Raw genomic sequence first — 17,035 nt, forward strand, 5'->3', positions numbered from 1 at the left:
TTGATCTGAATGGGGAAACAGTGGAAACAGTGTCAGACTGTATTTTGGGGGGCTCCAAAATCACTGTAGATGGTGACTGTAGCCATGAAATTGAAAGACACTTACTCCTTGAAAGGAAAGCTATGATCAATCTAGACAGCATATTCAAAAGCAGAGACATTACTTTGCCGACTAAGGTTCGTCTAGTCAAGGCTATGGTTTTTCCTGTGGTCATGTATGGATGTGAGAGTTGGACTGTGAAGAAGGCAGAGCGCCGAAGAATTGATGCTTTTGAACTGTGGTGTTGGAGAAGACTCTTGAGAGTCCCTTGGACTGCAAGGAGATCCAACCAGTCCATTCTGAAGGAGATCAGCCCTGGGTGTTCTTTGGAAGCAATGATGCTGAAGCTGAAACTCCAGCACTTTGGCCACCTCATGCGAAGGGCTGACTCATTGGAAAAGACTCTGATGCTGGGAGGGATTGAGGGCAGGAGGAGAAGGGGACGACAGACGATGAGATGGCTGGATGGCATCACTGACTCGATGGACGTGAATCTGAGTGAACTCCAGGAGTTGGTGATGGACAGGGAGGCCTGGCGTGCTGCGATTCATGGGGTCGTAAAGAGTCAGACACGACTGAGCGACTGAACTGAACTGAATTGAATTTCACTAAAAGAGGTGAATTATTAGTAAAGATGTGTATGCTAAGCAACTTCAGTCATGTCTAACTCTTTGCAACTCCATGGACTATAGCCTGACGGGCTCCTCTGTCCATGGGATTCTCCAGGCAAGGATACCAGAGTGGGTTGCCATGCCCTCCTCCAGGGGATCTTCCTGACCCAGGGATCGAACCTGCGTCTCTTATGTCTCCTGCATTGGGGGAACAAGTTTTTACCACTGGCAGCACCTGGGAAGCCCCATTAGCAAAGAGATATCATTTTAAATTAGAACTTTTGTGGGCCATATGGATCTGATAGGAGCACTGATGATGAGTGATAAAGTCATTCCATTCTACCCTCCTTCACTGTTCTTTCGAGTTGCCGAGACCTCTAGGGGGTTCTGCCATCATGAGGAGAAAAGATAACACTCCTTTTGGAGAATCTCATAACTCTCCCTGCATGTGCACTGAGATGAATCCAAGACCTCACCAGCCCTGAAGATGCCTTCATTCAAACAGGAGTCTGCGGAAACTCGAAGATGGTGTAGGAGAAGACGGCTACACAGAAGCAGGGGAGGCATCCAGGCACATTCATTCTTGGGCAGGGGACATGGAGAGCACTTGACCTTCATTTCCTCTTCAGCTTTGACCTCAGCTTTTTGTGATTTCTGGAAGCATGGTTTTTCTCTTACAAACCCTGACACAGCCTCCGTTCTTCACCTCAAGCAAGCTTGTATTTACCAAAGGTTTTCACAACTTTGGCGGTGTCTAGGCATTCCCCATTCCTCTGTGTGGGAGTGAATCGCAAGACCGTCATGCACTTTCACCGTTTCCTGCTTGGCCATGGCCGTGTCCTTCCTTCACTCAGTCAGCGACACTCCTTGGAGCTTGCACTGGGTGTCAGGCAATGCTGTGTTCTAGGCACAGAGATAGAAAGATGCAGGGGCAGACTGGCTTTTTGCTCTCATGAAGCAGATGTCTACTGGAGAAAGCTGGATCTCTCTCACACACACAGACACACACATACACACACATAACAGGGCAGAAGTGCCAGATTGCTTAGTTTTTTAAAAAGGTCAAGAGTGACTGAGTGGCCGCTTTCTACTGGGTGCCCAAGAAAGGTTCAGGCCTCAAGAAAGGCTTTTTAGCAAATGACATTTAAGCTGAGATTTGAATGCCAAGAAGAACCAGACAGGGAGGGTGTCTAAGCAGAGGAAGTGGCCAGTGCTGAAACCCGAAGGAGAAACGGGCTGGGCAGTGGTTCACAACAGAGGCTATTTCACCACCCACGGGACACTTGGCCACGTCTGGAGATATTTCGGGTTGTTTTTGGGCTTTCCTTCTGCAGGGGGGTTGGGGATGCTCCTGGTGGCCAGTGGATAGAGGACTGCTCAGGATAGCTCCATCGGCGGCACCGCTGAGGTTAAGAAGCCAGGTGTTATAGGTCAGGGCAGAAAGGCGCCGTGCCCACAGCCTAACGTGCACGGTGCGGGGCAGAAGACACGAAGCAGGGGCTGGGTGGGTGCAAGATCACATGGGGCCTCTGCATCTGGAAGAAGGAGCGTGATTGCTACTCTAAGTGTAACGGGAAACTGCTGGAAGGATTGAACCAGAGAAATGCGGTGTTCTGATGGACGTTCACAAAGACCACAACAGACTCATCTTCTCGCTGCCTCCCTTCTCTCCGGTTCCCTTTGTCTGGCCCTGCTTCCAGCTCCCATTTCATTCGCGCCTCTGTTCCTGCCAAGTGCAGCCCTGGGGCCCAAGTGTCACCCTGTTAAGTGTTTTGTGAAGAGATGTCTGAACTTTATGCAAACTGATAATGCCACTGAAATGACACCGTTTTCACTCTCTTTCCACGAAGAGCATTCCAGTCCACACACTGTCTTTCTGTTTGCAGGACAATCTTCTGCTGAGCTCTAGCAGGATCACTTTTCCTCCTATTTTAAGCTGTATCTTTCTCACTCCTCCTGTCAGTATCCTGGCCTTCTTGGTTCTACCCAAAAAAGATAATGCAAATTGTCTCCAACCTGACTGTGAGACACTATGAAACGTCAGGAGCCTTTCTTGGTCATTAGCCCTTGATAAATGTCAGGTTTGTGATGAGTATGTCTTAGCTGCTCTCCCTCCTTCTTCTGAGTCTGCTCATTGTCTGTGGGGTCACACCCTCCATGGTGCAGCACTCTACAGAGCCCAGAGCTCAAGCCAGGCGGCATCTTACCAGCTCTGCTCAGCTCTGAGATGCTGGTGAGAGGCAGTGTTGTCAGAGATGACGGACGACGAGCTAGGGCCTCCATCTGGGCGTGAACTTCCAAGTTCAGTACTCTTTTCACCCTGCCTCCTACACATTCTCCTTGCAAATATGAGTCTCAGAAGCCGAGGACCCTGCTGGAGTTGTTCACGGTCGGGAGAGAATCTAGCACAGCCCTGCATGGACAGCAGTACCTGGCTTTACCAGGGAAGAAATGATGTATGTCTCTCTCTCACTCCCTTTGTAAAATAAACATATATGAACAAGCCTAGACTGTTCCCTCTCTGTCATATCTCATTTCATCCCTCCCATATGCACAGACATTCATAAGCCCAGAAGGGGATTAAGGAGTTGGTAGGAGTATTTAGGGGAGATGATCCTGAACTAGGATCAAGGCCAGGAAAAGAAGCAGAGCTCAGACTGGGGCTGGGGCCAGGACTGAGGCCTCGGCTGGGACCATCTCTGGGGATGGATAGGGCAGGAGGACTGAGGCCTCGGCTGGGACCATCTCTGGAGATGGATAGGGCAGGAGAGAGGAAAAGGAATGCGAGGGCAACGACACTGCGGCAGCACTCGGAGACGAGGGCTTGCGTGGGAGTTCAACTCACAGTCAGATCTACTGTTACTGGCCTGATAATAAAGCGGCTCGAGCCCACTTGAATCAGACACACGGGGTCTGCTAACACTCAACTAAAATTAGAGGCTGAAGTTAATCAGGCAGAGTGCCTACCTCCTATTTGGTTTGGTTTTACCTCTTTATTACTGGATTTCCTTCATGTAAGCTATTTTTTATGAATTTTGCACAATAGCTAAAGCTAAAATACCTTTTAGCAATTTTTGAGAAGTGAACAAAAATATTTGTTCATAAAGAACGGACCGAAATCATTTCTTATGCATGTTTAAAGCCTGCAAATGTAATGAAAATGCCAAATCTTTTTCAAGAAGCTTGGAAGATAAAATAAGAAACAACACTGAAGAAATACTGGGGATACCTGAGGTCTAACCATCCATTAGGGGCTCTTTATTGATGGACAGGGAGGCCTGGCGTGCTGCGATTCATGGCGTCGCAAAGAGTCGGACACAACTGAACGACTGAACTGAACTAAACTGAGAGGTAACCACCTCATCTGTGGGCTTTCCAGGTGGCACTAGTGGTAAAGAACCCCGATGCCAATTCAGGAGATGTAAGAGACACAGGTTTGATCCTTGGGTCAGGAAGATCCCCTGGAGGGGACAATGGCAACCCACTCCAGTATTCTTGCCTGGAGAATTCCAGGGACAGCGGAGCCTGGCGGGCTATAGTCCATGGGGTCCCAGAGAGTCGACTTAGCATGCACGTCATCTGGAAGAGAGGCAGTTCCCATGTGCTGTTACCATTTTCAGTTCCCAATATACGCTGTTTCCTAGAGATGTAAGAATTCTATCCTTAACACTCATCTACACTCACTTCCAAATTTGGGAACATTTGTAAGTGGAACTCAAAGCGGTAGATCTGGCTTTTAAATAAAAAGTTACATTTAAATCAATCTCTGCTCTTTATAAGCTAAATACCATTTGTCATTTCTCGGCCATCATTCGAGTTTCACCCACACAGAGGCCACAAATTCTGGGCCATGGTGAGGCTGCGGTCAGCCCGGTGTCCGGCCAGCTAGCTAAAGATAACCAGCTAGCTTACTGGGTCAGGACTAAATCAGGAAGAGCACTGTAGAGTAGTCAAAAATATATTAAAATTTTTTTAATGTGGAGAGAAAGAAAACCCATGCTTTTCAATAACCTGAAATGTCTCCCATAATGGTGAGATATCTAGCTAAAAGCAAGGTAATTTTTTTTTTTCTTTTATGGCAACTCTGGTTTTTACCAGTTGCGACAACATGTTTGGTGAAGGGATATTTTACTTCTAAATGGAAAGAAACGACGTGAGCTAGAAGCTGGGTGGGGAGCTGGGTGCTGTGGCTAGGGGAAGATAGCTAAGGGTTTCCTGGTCCAAGCCCAGAGAAGAAGAGTCTCTAATCTCTGCAGAAAGGATACTGATTTCATTGTCCCTCTGCTGTAGAATATCACGTAGCTTTTTATACTCTTCCTCTTTCAATGGCTCTTGGCAGTTTTGATCTTTGTTTGCAGAAGGGGCTGTGCTCTGTCTGTGGGTCTTCTCATCGTTCAGCAGTTTCTGTAAGACGAAACAAGAGCTTAGCATCCACACCTCGACTCCCGGTGGCTTTGTGCCTCTGATTCTTCTCGCCTTTACCAATGCCTTGCACACCTTAGGTGTTCTCCTCTGACGCCTTGCCTTGCAACGCAGTCGCCTTTGCGGCACTGCGTCTTCCTCCTCCTACCTGGCTTCTTTCCATCCTCCTTCATCATACCCCTCCCCCTTATCTTGTCTTTCCCTCCCTAACATGGGAGAATCCTGCTCAAACACTGTCTTTTCTTGAATGTCTTTTGCTTTCTCTATAACCTCATACTATTAACTCACTTAAAAAAAAAAAACCAGTTGTCATGTATTATAATTATTCTTTACATATCTGTCTCCTCCGTGACTTACTTATTCAACGTTGCCTTCTCTATGCCTAGTCCAGAACAGACTCACACAAATGTCTATTATCTTAATGAAGTATGCTAAATTACAAGTCAGGCAGACATAGAGGCTAATGATATTCACACTGTGTCATCATGAAAGCAAAACCTAAGACTGAAGCTGCTGGAGAAAAATGAAGGACACAGTTCTTTTGACACAGCTTGAAAATAAGTGGATTTTGAACACGAAACTATTTTGTGTAGAAGGTAGAGAGATTCCTGGCCAAAGCTTTAGAAGTCCAAGGTCTGAGCTTATCCATTGGAAAGTAAGATATAACCTCTGAAGAAATTCAGTGATCATCTGTTTGAACCATCTCAATGGTTCAAAGATCATGCTGTTCTGGAAATGGGAAGCTGGCTCCTCAACCTTTCAAGAGCAGGTCAACTAGAAAAGCTTTATTGCAGTTTGAACACAGTAGACAACGGCTTCTACTAGTGGAAATGTTTAAATTTACCTTTAAATAATGGAAACAGTGATGAATTTTACGCATATCAGTGCCAACCTCTAGTTTACTCTCTGGATCCTGGTCTTCCAAAAAGGATGTTATTAGTTTTTCCAGCCTAAAAATACATAAGGTATGAGAATCAACTACAGGCTTGAAACTTTAGAAATTCTAGTGGCATTACTTTGTTAGTTAACATTTGAAGTACAGGATATTGTTCTCACTTCCTTATGCAAATACAGTTATCCGATTTGACTATAAACATTAACGAGGAAGAAACAAATTGGCAAAATGAAATCTGGAAATGATGCAATTATTTGACTAATTTCCAGTGGACTTTCACATACAGATTTCAATTCAAGAATCATTTGATTTCTACAAGATATGCATTCTAGCCAAGCTTTCTGTGCCCCTGTGCCTAGCTGCCACACTGCTAAAGTAATGAAAAAATTTTTATTAGTTTCATTAAAAATTCATGCTGCTCAGTCTGAGCTGGGACATCAGTGGTGCCCCAAACCCTTTGAATCACTCCTGGTTGACATACAGTATTCACAGTGGCTCTTCCAAATCCTTCCACAGCCCCCAGCCCGCCACCCTGCTTTCACTCTCCATCAATAATGCAGCTTCGCACTAGACTGAGAAGTCAAAGTTGTTTCAAGGGGGCTCCTTCAGCTGCCTTTACCTCTACTTGCCAGTGTCTCTGTCTCACCTCTCAGCCCTCTTCCTTCTGATTTTGGATAATATCCTTCCTCCTTCACATGGCCAACCTCTCCCCAGACTCTCTCCAGGCTCCTAGCAGGGTTACCTGATTAGTTACCTCCTTAGAACCTCTTCACCTCAGATATGCAGATGATATCACCCTATGGCAGAAAGTGAAGAGGAACTAAAAAGTCTCTTGATGAAAGTGAAAGAAGAGAGTGAAAAAGTTGGCTTAAAGCTCAAGATTCAGAAAATGAAGATCATGGCATCCAGTCCCATCACTTCATGGGAAATAGATGGGGAAACAGTGGAAAGAGTGTCAGACTTCAATTTTGGGGGCTCCAAAATCACTGCAGATGGTGACTGCAGCCATGAAATTAAAAGACGCTTACTCCTTGGAAGAAAAGTCATGACCAACCTAGATAGCATATTCAAAAGCAGAGACATTACTTTGCCGATTAAGGTCCGTCTAGTCAAGGCTATGGTTTTTCCAGTAGTCATGTATGGATGTGAGAGTTGGACTGTGAAGAAGGCTGAGCACTGAAGAACTGATGCTTTTGAACTGTGGTGTTGGAGAAGACTCTTGAGAGTCCCTTGGACTGCAAGGAGATCCAACCAGTCCATTCTGAAGGAGATCAACCCTGGGATTTCTTTGGAAGGAATGATGCTAAAGCTGAAACTCCAGTACACTGGCCACCTGATGTGATGAGTTGACTCATCAGAAAAGACTCTGATGCTGGGAGGGATTGGGGGCAGGAGAAGAAGGGGACAACAGAGGATGAGATGGCTGGATGGCACCACTGACTCGATGGACGTGAATCTGAGTGAACTCCGGGAGTTGGTGATGGACAGGGAGGCCTGGCGTGCTGCGATTCATGGGGTTGCAAAGAGTCGGACACGACTGAGCGACTGAACTGAACTGAACTAGCACCTCTTCATGCTGATCTTTCCCTTCTCCTTACAAGGATTTTCATGTTAGTCCTATTCCAAAACAAATAAAAAACAGAAAACAAACATCTGCCTTTGGAGGGAACATCCAGGCCACCCCAGGAAGTTCAGTTTGCAGCTTATAGTGTCCACACTGCATTCTAGGGTCTGCATGACATCTTCACTCCCCCGTTAGTTTATGAGCATCATGGGGGCAATTCTTGACTCTTATTCTTCCTTGTGTTCCCTCTCCATGACCCTGTATCTACAGCATCAGTATAGAATCAATAGAATGATTCCTTCTATGTTGAGATAAGACTCTTGATAAGGAAGGTGCAAGAATGACAATCACTATCTGTGATGCTCACTATCATTATATGGCGGCAGTCTATCTTTCTCACATTGTTTTGAAAATATCTGCACACTTTCAGCATCATTTTGAACAGAACACATCTCCTTTCCATTAGTACTACCAGCCTACTCAAATAAGATGTAATGATTTCCTTCAGATAGCAGAGGATGAGATGGTTAGATAGCATCACTGACTCAATGCACATGAATCTGAGCAAACTCTGGGGGACAGTGAAGGACAGGAAGTTCTGGCATGCTGCAGTCCATGGGATCAACAAAGAGTCGGACATGACTCTGCAGCTGAACGACAACAAGCAGGTTTGAATGTCATTCTTATTTCTTCCTACAGTCTACGACACATGACAGCTGTTGCTTCCCAATCTGCACTGTCATTTTTAAGGAGCATCTTTGGGTGGAGGGGTACTTATTTGTACCATTTGCTGACGGACATAATCTTACCTTGTAGCAGGCTTCAAACTGTCAGAGACATAGAGACATTAGTTTCTGATACAAAATGTGTTTATGTTTTTATGTGAAATATTATAAAAATAGATATTTATGGAAAGAATTCCAAACAACACAGATGTGAATAAATTAAAAAGTAAACACTCCACTCTTCTCCCTCCCTTGCCACCATTCTTTATCTTTATTGGCTCTCAATACTTAGGGGTGAGGGAGGTGGAAGGGGGGTTCATGTTTGGGAACACATGTAAGAATTAAAGATTTTAAAATTAAAAAAAAATGTTCTTTATCAAAAAAATAAATAAATAATGCTTCAGTGGAAAAAAAAAAAAAACTTAGGGGAATCCACGCTTAGTAGCTGAAATACATTCTTCTAGTTCTTAATGAAGCAGCTACCTATAGCCTTATGTGCATTTGTAGATTTTGTGTGTTTATACAAAAATGAGATCACACTCTGAATAGAGTTCTGTATCATTGTTTTTCTAAACAATTTATCAGAAATAATATTCCATGCCAGTACATATATAATAGAACTATTTCATTTTTAATGGCTATATAATATTGTATAGTGTGTGTCCTGAGCCTCTCGTGATAGACACTGAAGCAACATATTCATAATTGCTACTTTCTTCTGTCACTCATGAGGAGGCCTGAATGCATAACTGCCAATGAATGAAGTTTCAAAAAATAGTAATGCATATCCATTTGTATTGACCCTGAATACTTGGCAAAATTCTGGAACTTTGAAAATTATCATTAGTTCTATAATTTACCACAATAGCAAATAGAATTTACTATCCTCTGGAGTAGAAGTGTTTTTTGGTTTTCAGTGTCCCTAAAATTTCACGCAGCCAATATTAGACTATGGCGCCCCACTCCAGTACTCTTGCCTGGAAAATCCCATGGACGGAGGAGCCTGGTGGGCTGCAGTCCACGGGGTTGCTAAGAGTCAGATACGACTGAGCGACTTCACTTTGACTTTTCACTTTCATGCATTGGAGAAGGAAATGGCAACCCACTCCAGTGTTCGTGCCTGGAGAATCCCAGGGACGGGGGAGCCTGGTGGGCTGCCGTCTATGGGGTCGCATAGAGTCGGACACGACTGAAGCGACTTAGCAGCAGCAGCAGTGGTAGCTAGTCAATTCTTCTGCCTTGCTTTTTCTTTCAAAAATAATTTCTCCTGTATAGTCTGATCATGAAGTAAATATTCTAGGCAACACTCCATTAAGCAGGGCTGAAGTGGGTTACAAGTTCACACGAAAGCACTGTAAGATTGTACAGGCCTGCTCATTAGCTGAGTTAACTCACATATCACTCTGTCTCACTGGACTTTGGTTGTTACATCAAGACTCTTGTCTTGCATAGAAAGAGTTTAGGATACAAGGAAGACCAGGAATCCAAAGAAATGGTGAAGAACTTCTGCTGAAATGAAAGACCTGGATTGCTTCACCCCTCCTGAGACTTGATTAGTTGGATATAAAAGTAAGAATGAAGATCAGGCCTCTTGACGTGCAATTTTTTTTTCATTAGTACTTGACACAACAGAGCCTCCTCAGATAAGGAAAACATGCCTGGTCTTCCCTTCATCCATTAAATGATTTATTGTTGAATTAATTTTCTTATCAGCCAAAGACTTGGCCTAACAATTAAAATGCAGAAAAATGCCTATTCAGATGTTTCTGATGTACTCCTCTCATAGTTAAGAGTGAACGTTTGACCCTAAATTCCCTGCATTTTCCTATCTCCCAAAATAGTTCCTAAGTTCATACCTAGTCACTGCTCCCACAGGGGGTCTCCCAGCTGCCAGAACCCTGCTGGCCAGTGAAGAACTGTCTGCAGGAAAGCTCTCCCAAGAGGTCAAGTGAGTATGATAAGTCTGTTCTTTAGGATAAGCCCAAGTAAACAAGACAGTTTACTTGTTCTCTGTTGCTAGGAAAAAAAGAAGTAAAAGAATCCCATTGGAGAAGTTAAACTAAATGCATGCCATTCCGTTCTAGTTCATATAGACAAGAAAGATGGTAGATAATCTATGTGCCTGAACACTAAGCCTGGCTGGTAGGTGACTGGAGGATGTTGGTGATGATACTTGTTTCCACCAAACTGACTGTTGATGAGACAGCGCTGACAGCCTGTAGCTTAGATCAGCAATTCTGTTGTACTATAAATTTTGATTTCTGGCCACATCACAAGCTGTCGTTGCTTGGCTGCTAAGTCATGTCCCACTCTTATGTGACCACATTGATTGTAGCCTGCCCGGCTCCTCTGTCCATGGGATTTCCCAGGCAAGAATATTGGAGTGGATTGCCATCTCCTTCTCCAGGGGATCTTCCAGACCCAGGAATCGAATTCAGGTCTCCTGCATTGGCAGTATGGTTCTTTACCACTGAGCCACCTGGGAAGCCCATGGCCACACCAAAGAATTGACCATAATTTCTAATGCACGCTTTATCCCCTCAAGACCACTAGACTACTTTTGTTTTTGCTCCCAACATTTCTTGCCAAAAAAAAAAAATAAAGTTTTATCTGCAGCCATATTTTTGTGGAAATTTAGGTTTAGTAGTGTGAATAGAAAGGGAAAGCCAGTTAATTATCGTCAACAATACCTGGTATTACTTGGGCAAGCACTAAATGCTAGCTACTGGTCTGTGCCCTTTGAATACCACATTTCCTTAATCTGCACAACAACTAGATGGGCTGAGTACTATTATTGTCCTCATATCATAAGTAAAGGACCTGAAGTACAGAGAGGTTGTATGTCTTGCCCAAGGTCATACAGCTAGCAGACCACAGAGCTGGAATTCAAACTCGGGGAGGCTGACTTCAAAATTCAAGTTTTAAACACTCTGCTTACCATACTATGGGAAAGTTACTACATTTATTTAAACATCATGCTGGGCAATGTATTTCTAAAGAGCAATGCCATGCCATCTAGAATTTTTTGAAAAGGTAAATAGTCGAATAGATAAGAAGGAAATAACTGAGCTGCACTTGCTTAGATCTTAATAAGGTCACTGACTGGCATGCTTTATAACAGCAAAAGAAATTGGGAGAGAATTGGAATGCCCCATATTAGGAAATTAAATAAATTATGGCATAATTGTTTACACTGTTAGGCAAGTATTTAAAATGATGGTGAAGAGGTATATTTACCGGCATTAAAATAGTCATGATATATTATGATAGGTTAATAATAAATCCCTTTATAGGGATTCTGCAAGTAGCCTGCAATACACCCACCAAGAAGATAAGAGATAAGAAGGAAGGAAGGAAAGACAGAAGGAAGAAAAAAATCCTGAGGCTTCTGCCCAGTTGCCTTTGGCTCAAGAACATTTATTATCTCCTTGTGAAAAGAGAGACGAGCGATCCAAGAGAAACTTGCTCTTCTGCAGTGTTTTTATCATTATGTTACATTCAACTGTTTATTAAGTGAAGTTCATTGTTTATCCATTGTGCACGATTACCATGTTCTCATTATTCTAAAATAATCTTTGTTAAAAAAAAAATTCAGCATGTTCCTGTCAGCATTAGCGTCTCTAAAGTAATCTTTGTAAAAAAAAATTTAGCATGTTCCTGACAGCATTAGCATCGCAAAATGAATTAGAAACCATGTCTCTATGGTACTGGTTGTGGGAAAGTTGGGGGAAAAAAGGAATGGGTATAAGCAAGGAGCACGCCTCTGGGGCATGGAAACCCCGGCTGGTTCTAAACCCCAGGACAGCTATGGGAAGTGTGGCCCAGGGAGTAACTGGGGGACAAAGATGGCAGAAGCGTCTTATGACACAGTCTTATTCCAGGGAATTAATGGGGAAAAACAAGGCTAGGGAGTGCAAGGCATTGGGACCTTATCCTCGGATACTGAGCTGGAAAGAATAAGTGGGATACAAAATACCCCAGTTTCTGGATTAGGGCTGTTCTGTGGTAGAATTATGGAGATGATTGGTGCCCCTGAGCTGAAGGCCCTGCTGGTTTCTCTCTGGTTCTGAGAGAATAGGTGGTTCATTCTTGAGGGCTATGAAGGAGCTCTGATTGCAGAGGCTAACTGGGACTAATTACACCAAAATGTATCAGAATCTGCCTGACCTCCATCAGTCATTCAGCCACTAAAGATGGTGCTGTCAAGCACAGTTTGTGTCCAACAGGGTTAAGCAATGGGGTTGCTGACAAACTATAGTTACATATCAACTCGAGCAAAGATCTTTGTTAAAAAGCTGAAAATAATGATAAAGATAAAAGGAAACTGGAGAACTCAACTTCTAGGAATATAACTACGTAGGAAGAATCGGAGAATAGCTACACAATTAAAAATACTGTATATAAAAAATGTGGCTGAACAGTTAGGGTGAATGATCTCAACCATTAATTCATCAGCTTCTGTGGGTCACAAATTTCTCAGCTGCGAAATGTGCAAAACATCATCATCTCTAGACTGTCTGAGCTCTATGAGACAATGCAATTCACGGAGCAGAGAGAGGGTATTTATCGTCTGGCCCATGAATGCCTTGCTCTTCAGTGTGAACAGTAGGCCAACTTCTTAGGCATCACCTGGGAGACTTGAAGAAATGTAGGCCCTAAGGCCCCACGCCAGACTTGCTGAATCTACATTTAAACAACATTCCCTGGGGATTCCTGTGTGCATCAATGCTTAAGAAGCCATACAACACAGCAACTTGTTGAATTTTGAGTTATGAATATAAGCACATCTTTTTGGCTCTGGAACCCAAAGAAATAATGAGATATTAAATGAAAGATATTAATGAAATATATTAAATTAAATTAACAGCATCCCTTGATGGTCAGCCACGTCCTGGCTACTGTGCTAGTGACCTTACATGATTTCTTACTTAAGAGGGAGAAGATTTAAATAGATTATCATACTCTGGTTCTCTTTATAACTGCCTTCCCCTAATTATTTTATTATTACTTTTATTCAACATCCATTACATTTCAGCCACTCTTACATGTATTTTGTTATCTATCTGTACCATAAAGCTAAAAATTATTTTCCCTCCTTCACAGATGAAGACAGGAACACTCTTAGAAATTGAGTCACTTGCATACTATTAGTTGAATATTATATGCAACTTTACTGCATATAAGCCAGGAAACTGAAACAGTGGGATTTAAAAACAGGTCTTGTGAATCAGGAACCCCTACCCTTTCTACACAAAGGCTCTCAATCAACTCAGGAAAATGTCCTGCATTTGCTATAATCTATACAACAGACTGGTTCCAAATAGGAAAAGGAGTACGTCAAGGCTGTATTTTGTCACCCTGCTTATTTAACTTCTATGCAGAGTACATCATGAGAAATGCTGGGCTGGAAGAAGCACAAGCTGGAATCAAGATTGCTGGGAGAAATATCAGTAACCTCAGATATGCAGATGACACCACCCTTATGGCAGAAAGTGAAGAGGAACTAAAAAGTCTTTTGATGAAAGTGAAAGAGGAGAGTGAAAAAGTTGGCTTAAAGCTCAGCATTCAGAAAACGAAGATCATGGCATCTGGTCCCATCACTTCATGGGAAATAGCTGGGGAAACAGTGGAAACAGTGTCAGACTTTATTTTTTTAGCTCCAAAATCCCTGCAGATGATAACTGCAACCATGAAATAAAAGACACTTACTCCTTGGAAGGAAAGTTATGACCAACCTAGATAGTATATTCAAAAGCAGAGACATTACTTTGCCAACAAAGGTCAGTATAGTCGAGGCTATGGTTTTTCCAGTGGTCATGTATGGATGTGAGAGTTGGACTTTGAAGAAAGCTGAGTGCTGAAGAATTGATGCTTTTGAGCTGTGTTGTTGGAGAAGACTCTTGAGAGTCCCTTGGACTGCAAGGAGATCCAACCAGTCCATTTTAAAGGAGATCAGCCCTGAGTGTTCTTTGGAAGGACTGATGCTAAAGCTGAAACTCCAATACCTTGGCCACCTCATGCAAAGAGTTGACTCATTGGAAAAGATTCTGATGCTGGGAGGGATTAGGGGCAGGAGGAGAAGGGGACGACCGAGGATGAGATGGCTGGATGGCATCATCAACTCGATGGACATGAGTTTGAGTGAACTCCGGGAGTTGGTGACGGACAGGGAGGCCTGGCGTGCTGTGATTCATGGGGTCACAAAGAGTTCGACACGACTGAGTGACTGAACTTAACCGAACTGATAATGTACTAAATTCATATTTCATTTTAGAACGCTCCTTCCTACAGACTTTTGAAAAACAAGCAAAATGCAAACAACAAGAGCCATGTGATATCATCAGATAAACTTGGTGTCTTGCATTTCAAAGAAAATAATTTTGAGCAAGATGCTACAGAGGGGGTCCTTGAGACCCAGTGGTAGAAGGTGAAGGAAAGCCTTATTTTGACTTTGCTAACATGACAAGCTTCTTTTATGGGTATGACCCTTTAAAACATACACTGTTGGGAAAGCACATAATTTATAAAAGGGAAGTTCGGATAAGAACAATAAATTCACAATTTATGATTAACTACAATCCACGGGACATGAAAAACTGAAGGCTGAGGTTGTGCCAACAGGACTACAACCAAAGGAAACTACACAAATATTTTTCGGGGTCATTAGGTTCACATTTGCTTTTTGTTAGATTCTGCTGAAAGAACTATTCCCAATTGGCTTAAAGGTGGTTACTTCAAGATTTTTTTTCTTTTACACTTCTCTGGTCTATGACAAGTCTTATATACATTTATATACTTACCAAGCCCTCACCAGTAAGTGAAAGACATAGACCCTTGCGCATGAGGATGCGCAAGGAATTGAGTTCAGTGTCAGCCACTTTGTTGGAATGAGCTCTTTTTAATAACACTAGGGAACCAGATAAGGACTTCCCTGGTGGCTCAGATGGTAAAGAATCTGTCTGCAATGCAGGAGACCCAAGTTGAACCCCTGGTTGGGACAATACCCTGGAGAAGGGAATGGTAACCTGCTCCAGTATTCTTGCCCAGAGAATCCCATGGACAAAAGAGCTTGGTGGGTGACAGTCCATGGGTCTCAAAGAGTCAGACACAACTGAGCAAGTAGCACTTTCACTTTCTTTCAGGGGACCAGAAAGCTCCTAGTTTGGGTGATACAGAGGAAATTCCTATGCAGAGTGTACCAACAAGATTTCTCCTAGTAACACACATTCCCTTTACCTCTACAAAAGCAGTTACATAGCCCCTCAAATGCAGAGCTGCTTAACCTCTGGATGCTTTCAGTGTTTCAAAACAGCAAAGGCAAAACATCCAAATCAGAATCCAGACGCACTTGCCTCTAACACTGAAAAGTGAAAGTGAAAGCCACTCAGTCGCGTCCGACTCTTTGCAACCCCATGGACTATACAGTCCATGGAATTCTCCAGGCCAGAATACTGGAGTGGGTAGCCTTTCCCTTCTCCAGGGGATCTTCCCAACCTAGGGAGTGAAGCCAGGTCTCCTGCATTGCAGGCAGATTCTTTACCAACTGAGCTATGAGGGAAGCCCTCTAACACTGAAGATATAGCCTATTTATAGGAAAATACATTCACAGATATGTACTTCAGTTTATAGAATTTTAAAAATTATTTTAAAATAAATTTTAAAGACACTAGAAAAACTTCAAAGGCCCTAAAAAACTCTTAAAATGCAATGATGAAGGCTTCTGATAAGTTATAAAAATTAATTTTGTTTGTTTTTAACTTACATTTTCATGTATCTAATTCATTAAAGGCATACACATATGTTGATATGACCAAACATTTTAACTTCAGTAGACATAGAAAGTTTCATTGGTTTAGAACAAACGTAAGTAAGAAATTAAACTAATGCAAATTAATCAATCACGACCTATTAATAACTGCCTCTTTAAATTCTACATCGTTTGAACCCTTTGCTCGCTGTAGGCAAATGCTCCATTATTTGTGTGAAAGGGTGAAAGTGTTAGTTGCTCAGCCACGTCCGACTCTTTGGGACTCCATGGCCTGTAGCCCACCAGACTCCTCTGTCTGTGGGAGTCTCCAGGCAAGAATACTGGAGTGGGTTGTCCATTCCCTTCTCCAGGGGATTTTCCTGACTCAGGTATTGAACACAGGATCTCCTGCATTGCAGGCAGATTCTTTACTGTCTGAGCCATCAGGGAAGCATTTGTGTTTAATGTAAACATGAACACCTATCTCCACAAATCCAACATAACTAAGAAACTGACATAAAGGAAAGGGAAGAGTGGGGTGCTAGGATGGGGCAGAGAAGCCAGTTAGGGAGCAGGACAGCTGGCAGCAGAAAAAGGTGAAGAAAGTTACTGTTCAGGAAGTGGACAATGACAGGAGAAAGAGGCAGGAAATGTTTCATTATGGTGGAGATGGAAAGAGCTAGCAGAGAGAAGCTAAACTGGGTTGAAGCTTTGAGAAGAGTGCAGTAGAGAGAGAGACATTGAGGGCAAGGACGGGAAAGACCAGGGACAAGGATGTTAAAATGGAGGAGCTGCTGGGAGAGGCCCTCTGAGAAGCACACTGGGGACAGCGTGGAGCGAGAGGGAGGAGAAGAGGCTAGAGAGAGGGAGGGGAAGGGGCTGTGAGTGGGGTGGGGTGGGGCTTTGAAGCAAGGACAGGAAAGGTAGGCAAAGGAGAGGGTGGGGTGGAGAGGGAGGGGAGAGAGAGACAGACCTCAGATGGTTAAGACCAGAATGCACCCATGGAACAAGGCGAGTGAGGAATTTGCAGAA

The 17,035-nt window shown here is 43.3% G+C and overlaps 1 protein-coding gene across 1 annotated transcript in view; it reads right to left on the minus strand.

The window, feature by feature from the left end:
- Positions 1–17,035, minus strand: part of KIF6 (kinesin family member 6) — a 437,260-nt gene that overhangs the window by 199,481 nt on the left and 220,744 nt on the right. The window contains exons 11-12 of the mRNA XM_068961022.1: positions 5,917–6,022; positions 4,916–5,054 (exon numbers count right to left, since the gene is read on the minus strand). Coding sequence (XP_068817123.1) covers positions 4,916–5,054; positions 5,917–6,022 — 245 coding nt within the window. The remainder of the gene's footprint in view (positions 1–4,915; positions 5,055–5,916; positions 6,023–17,035) is intronic.

Source organism: Capricornis sumatraensis, chromosome 22 (genome assembly GCF_032405125.1).
Source record: "Capricornis sumatraensis isolate serow.1 chromosome 22, serow.2, whole genome shotgun sequence".
Taxonomy (NCBI): Eukaryota; Metazoa; Chordata; class Mammalia; order Artiodactyla; family Bovidae; genus Capricornis; species Capricornis sumatraensis.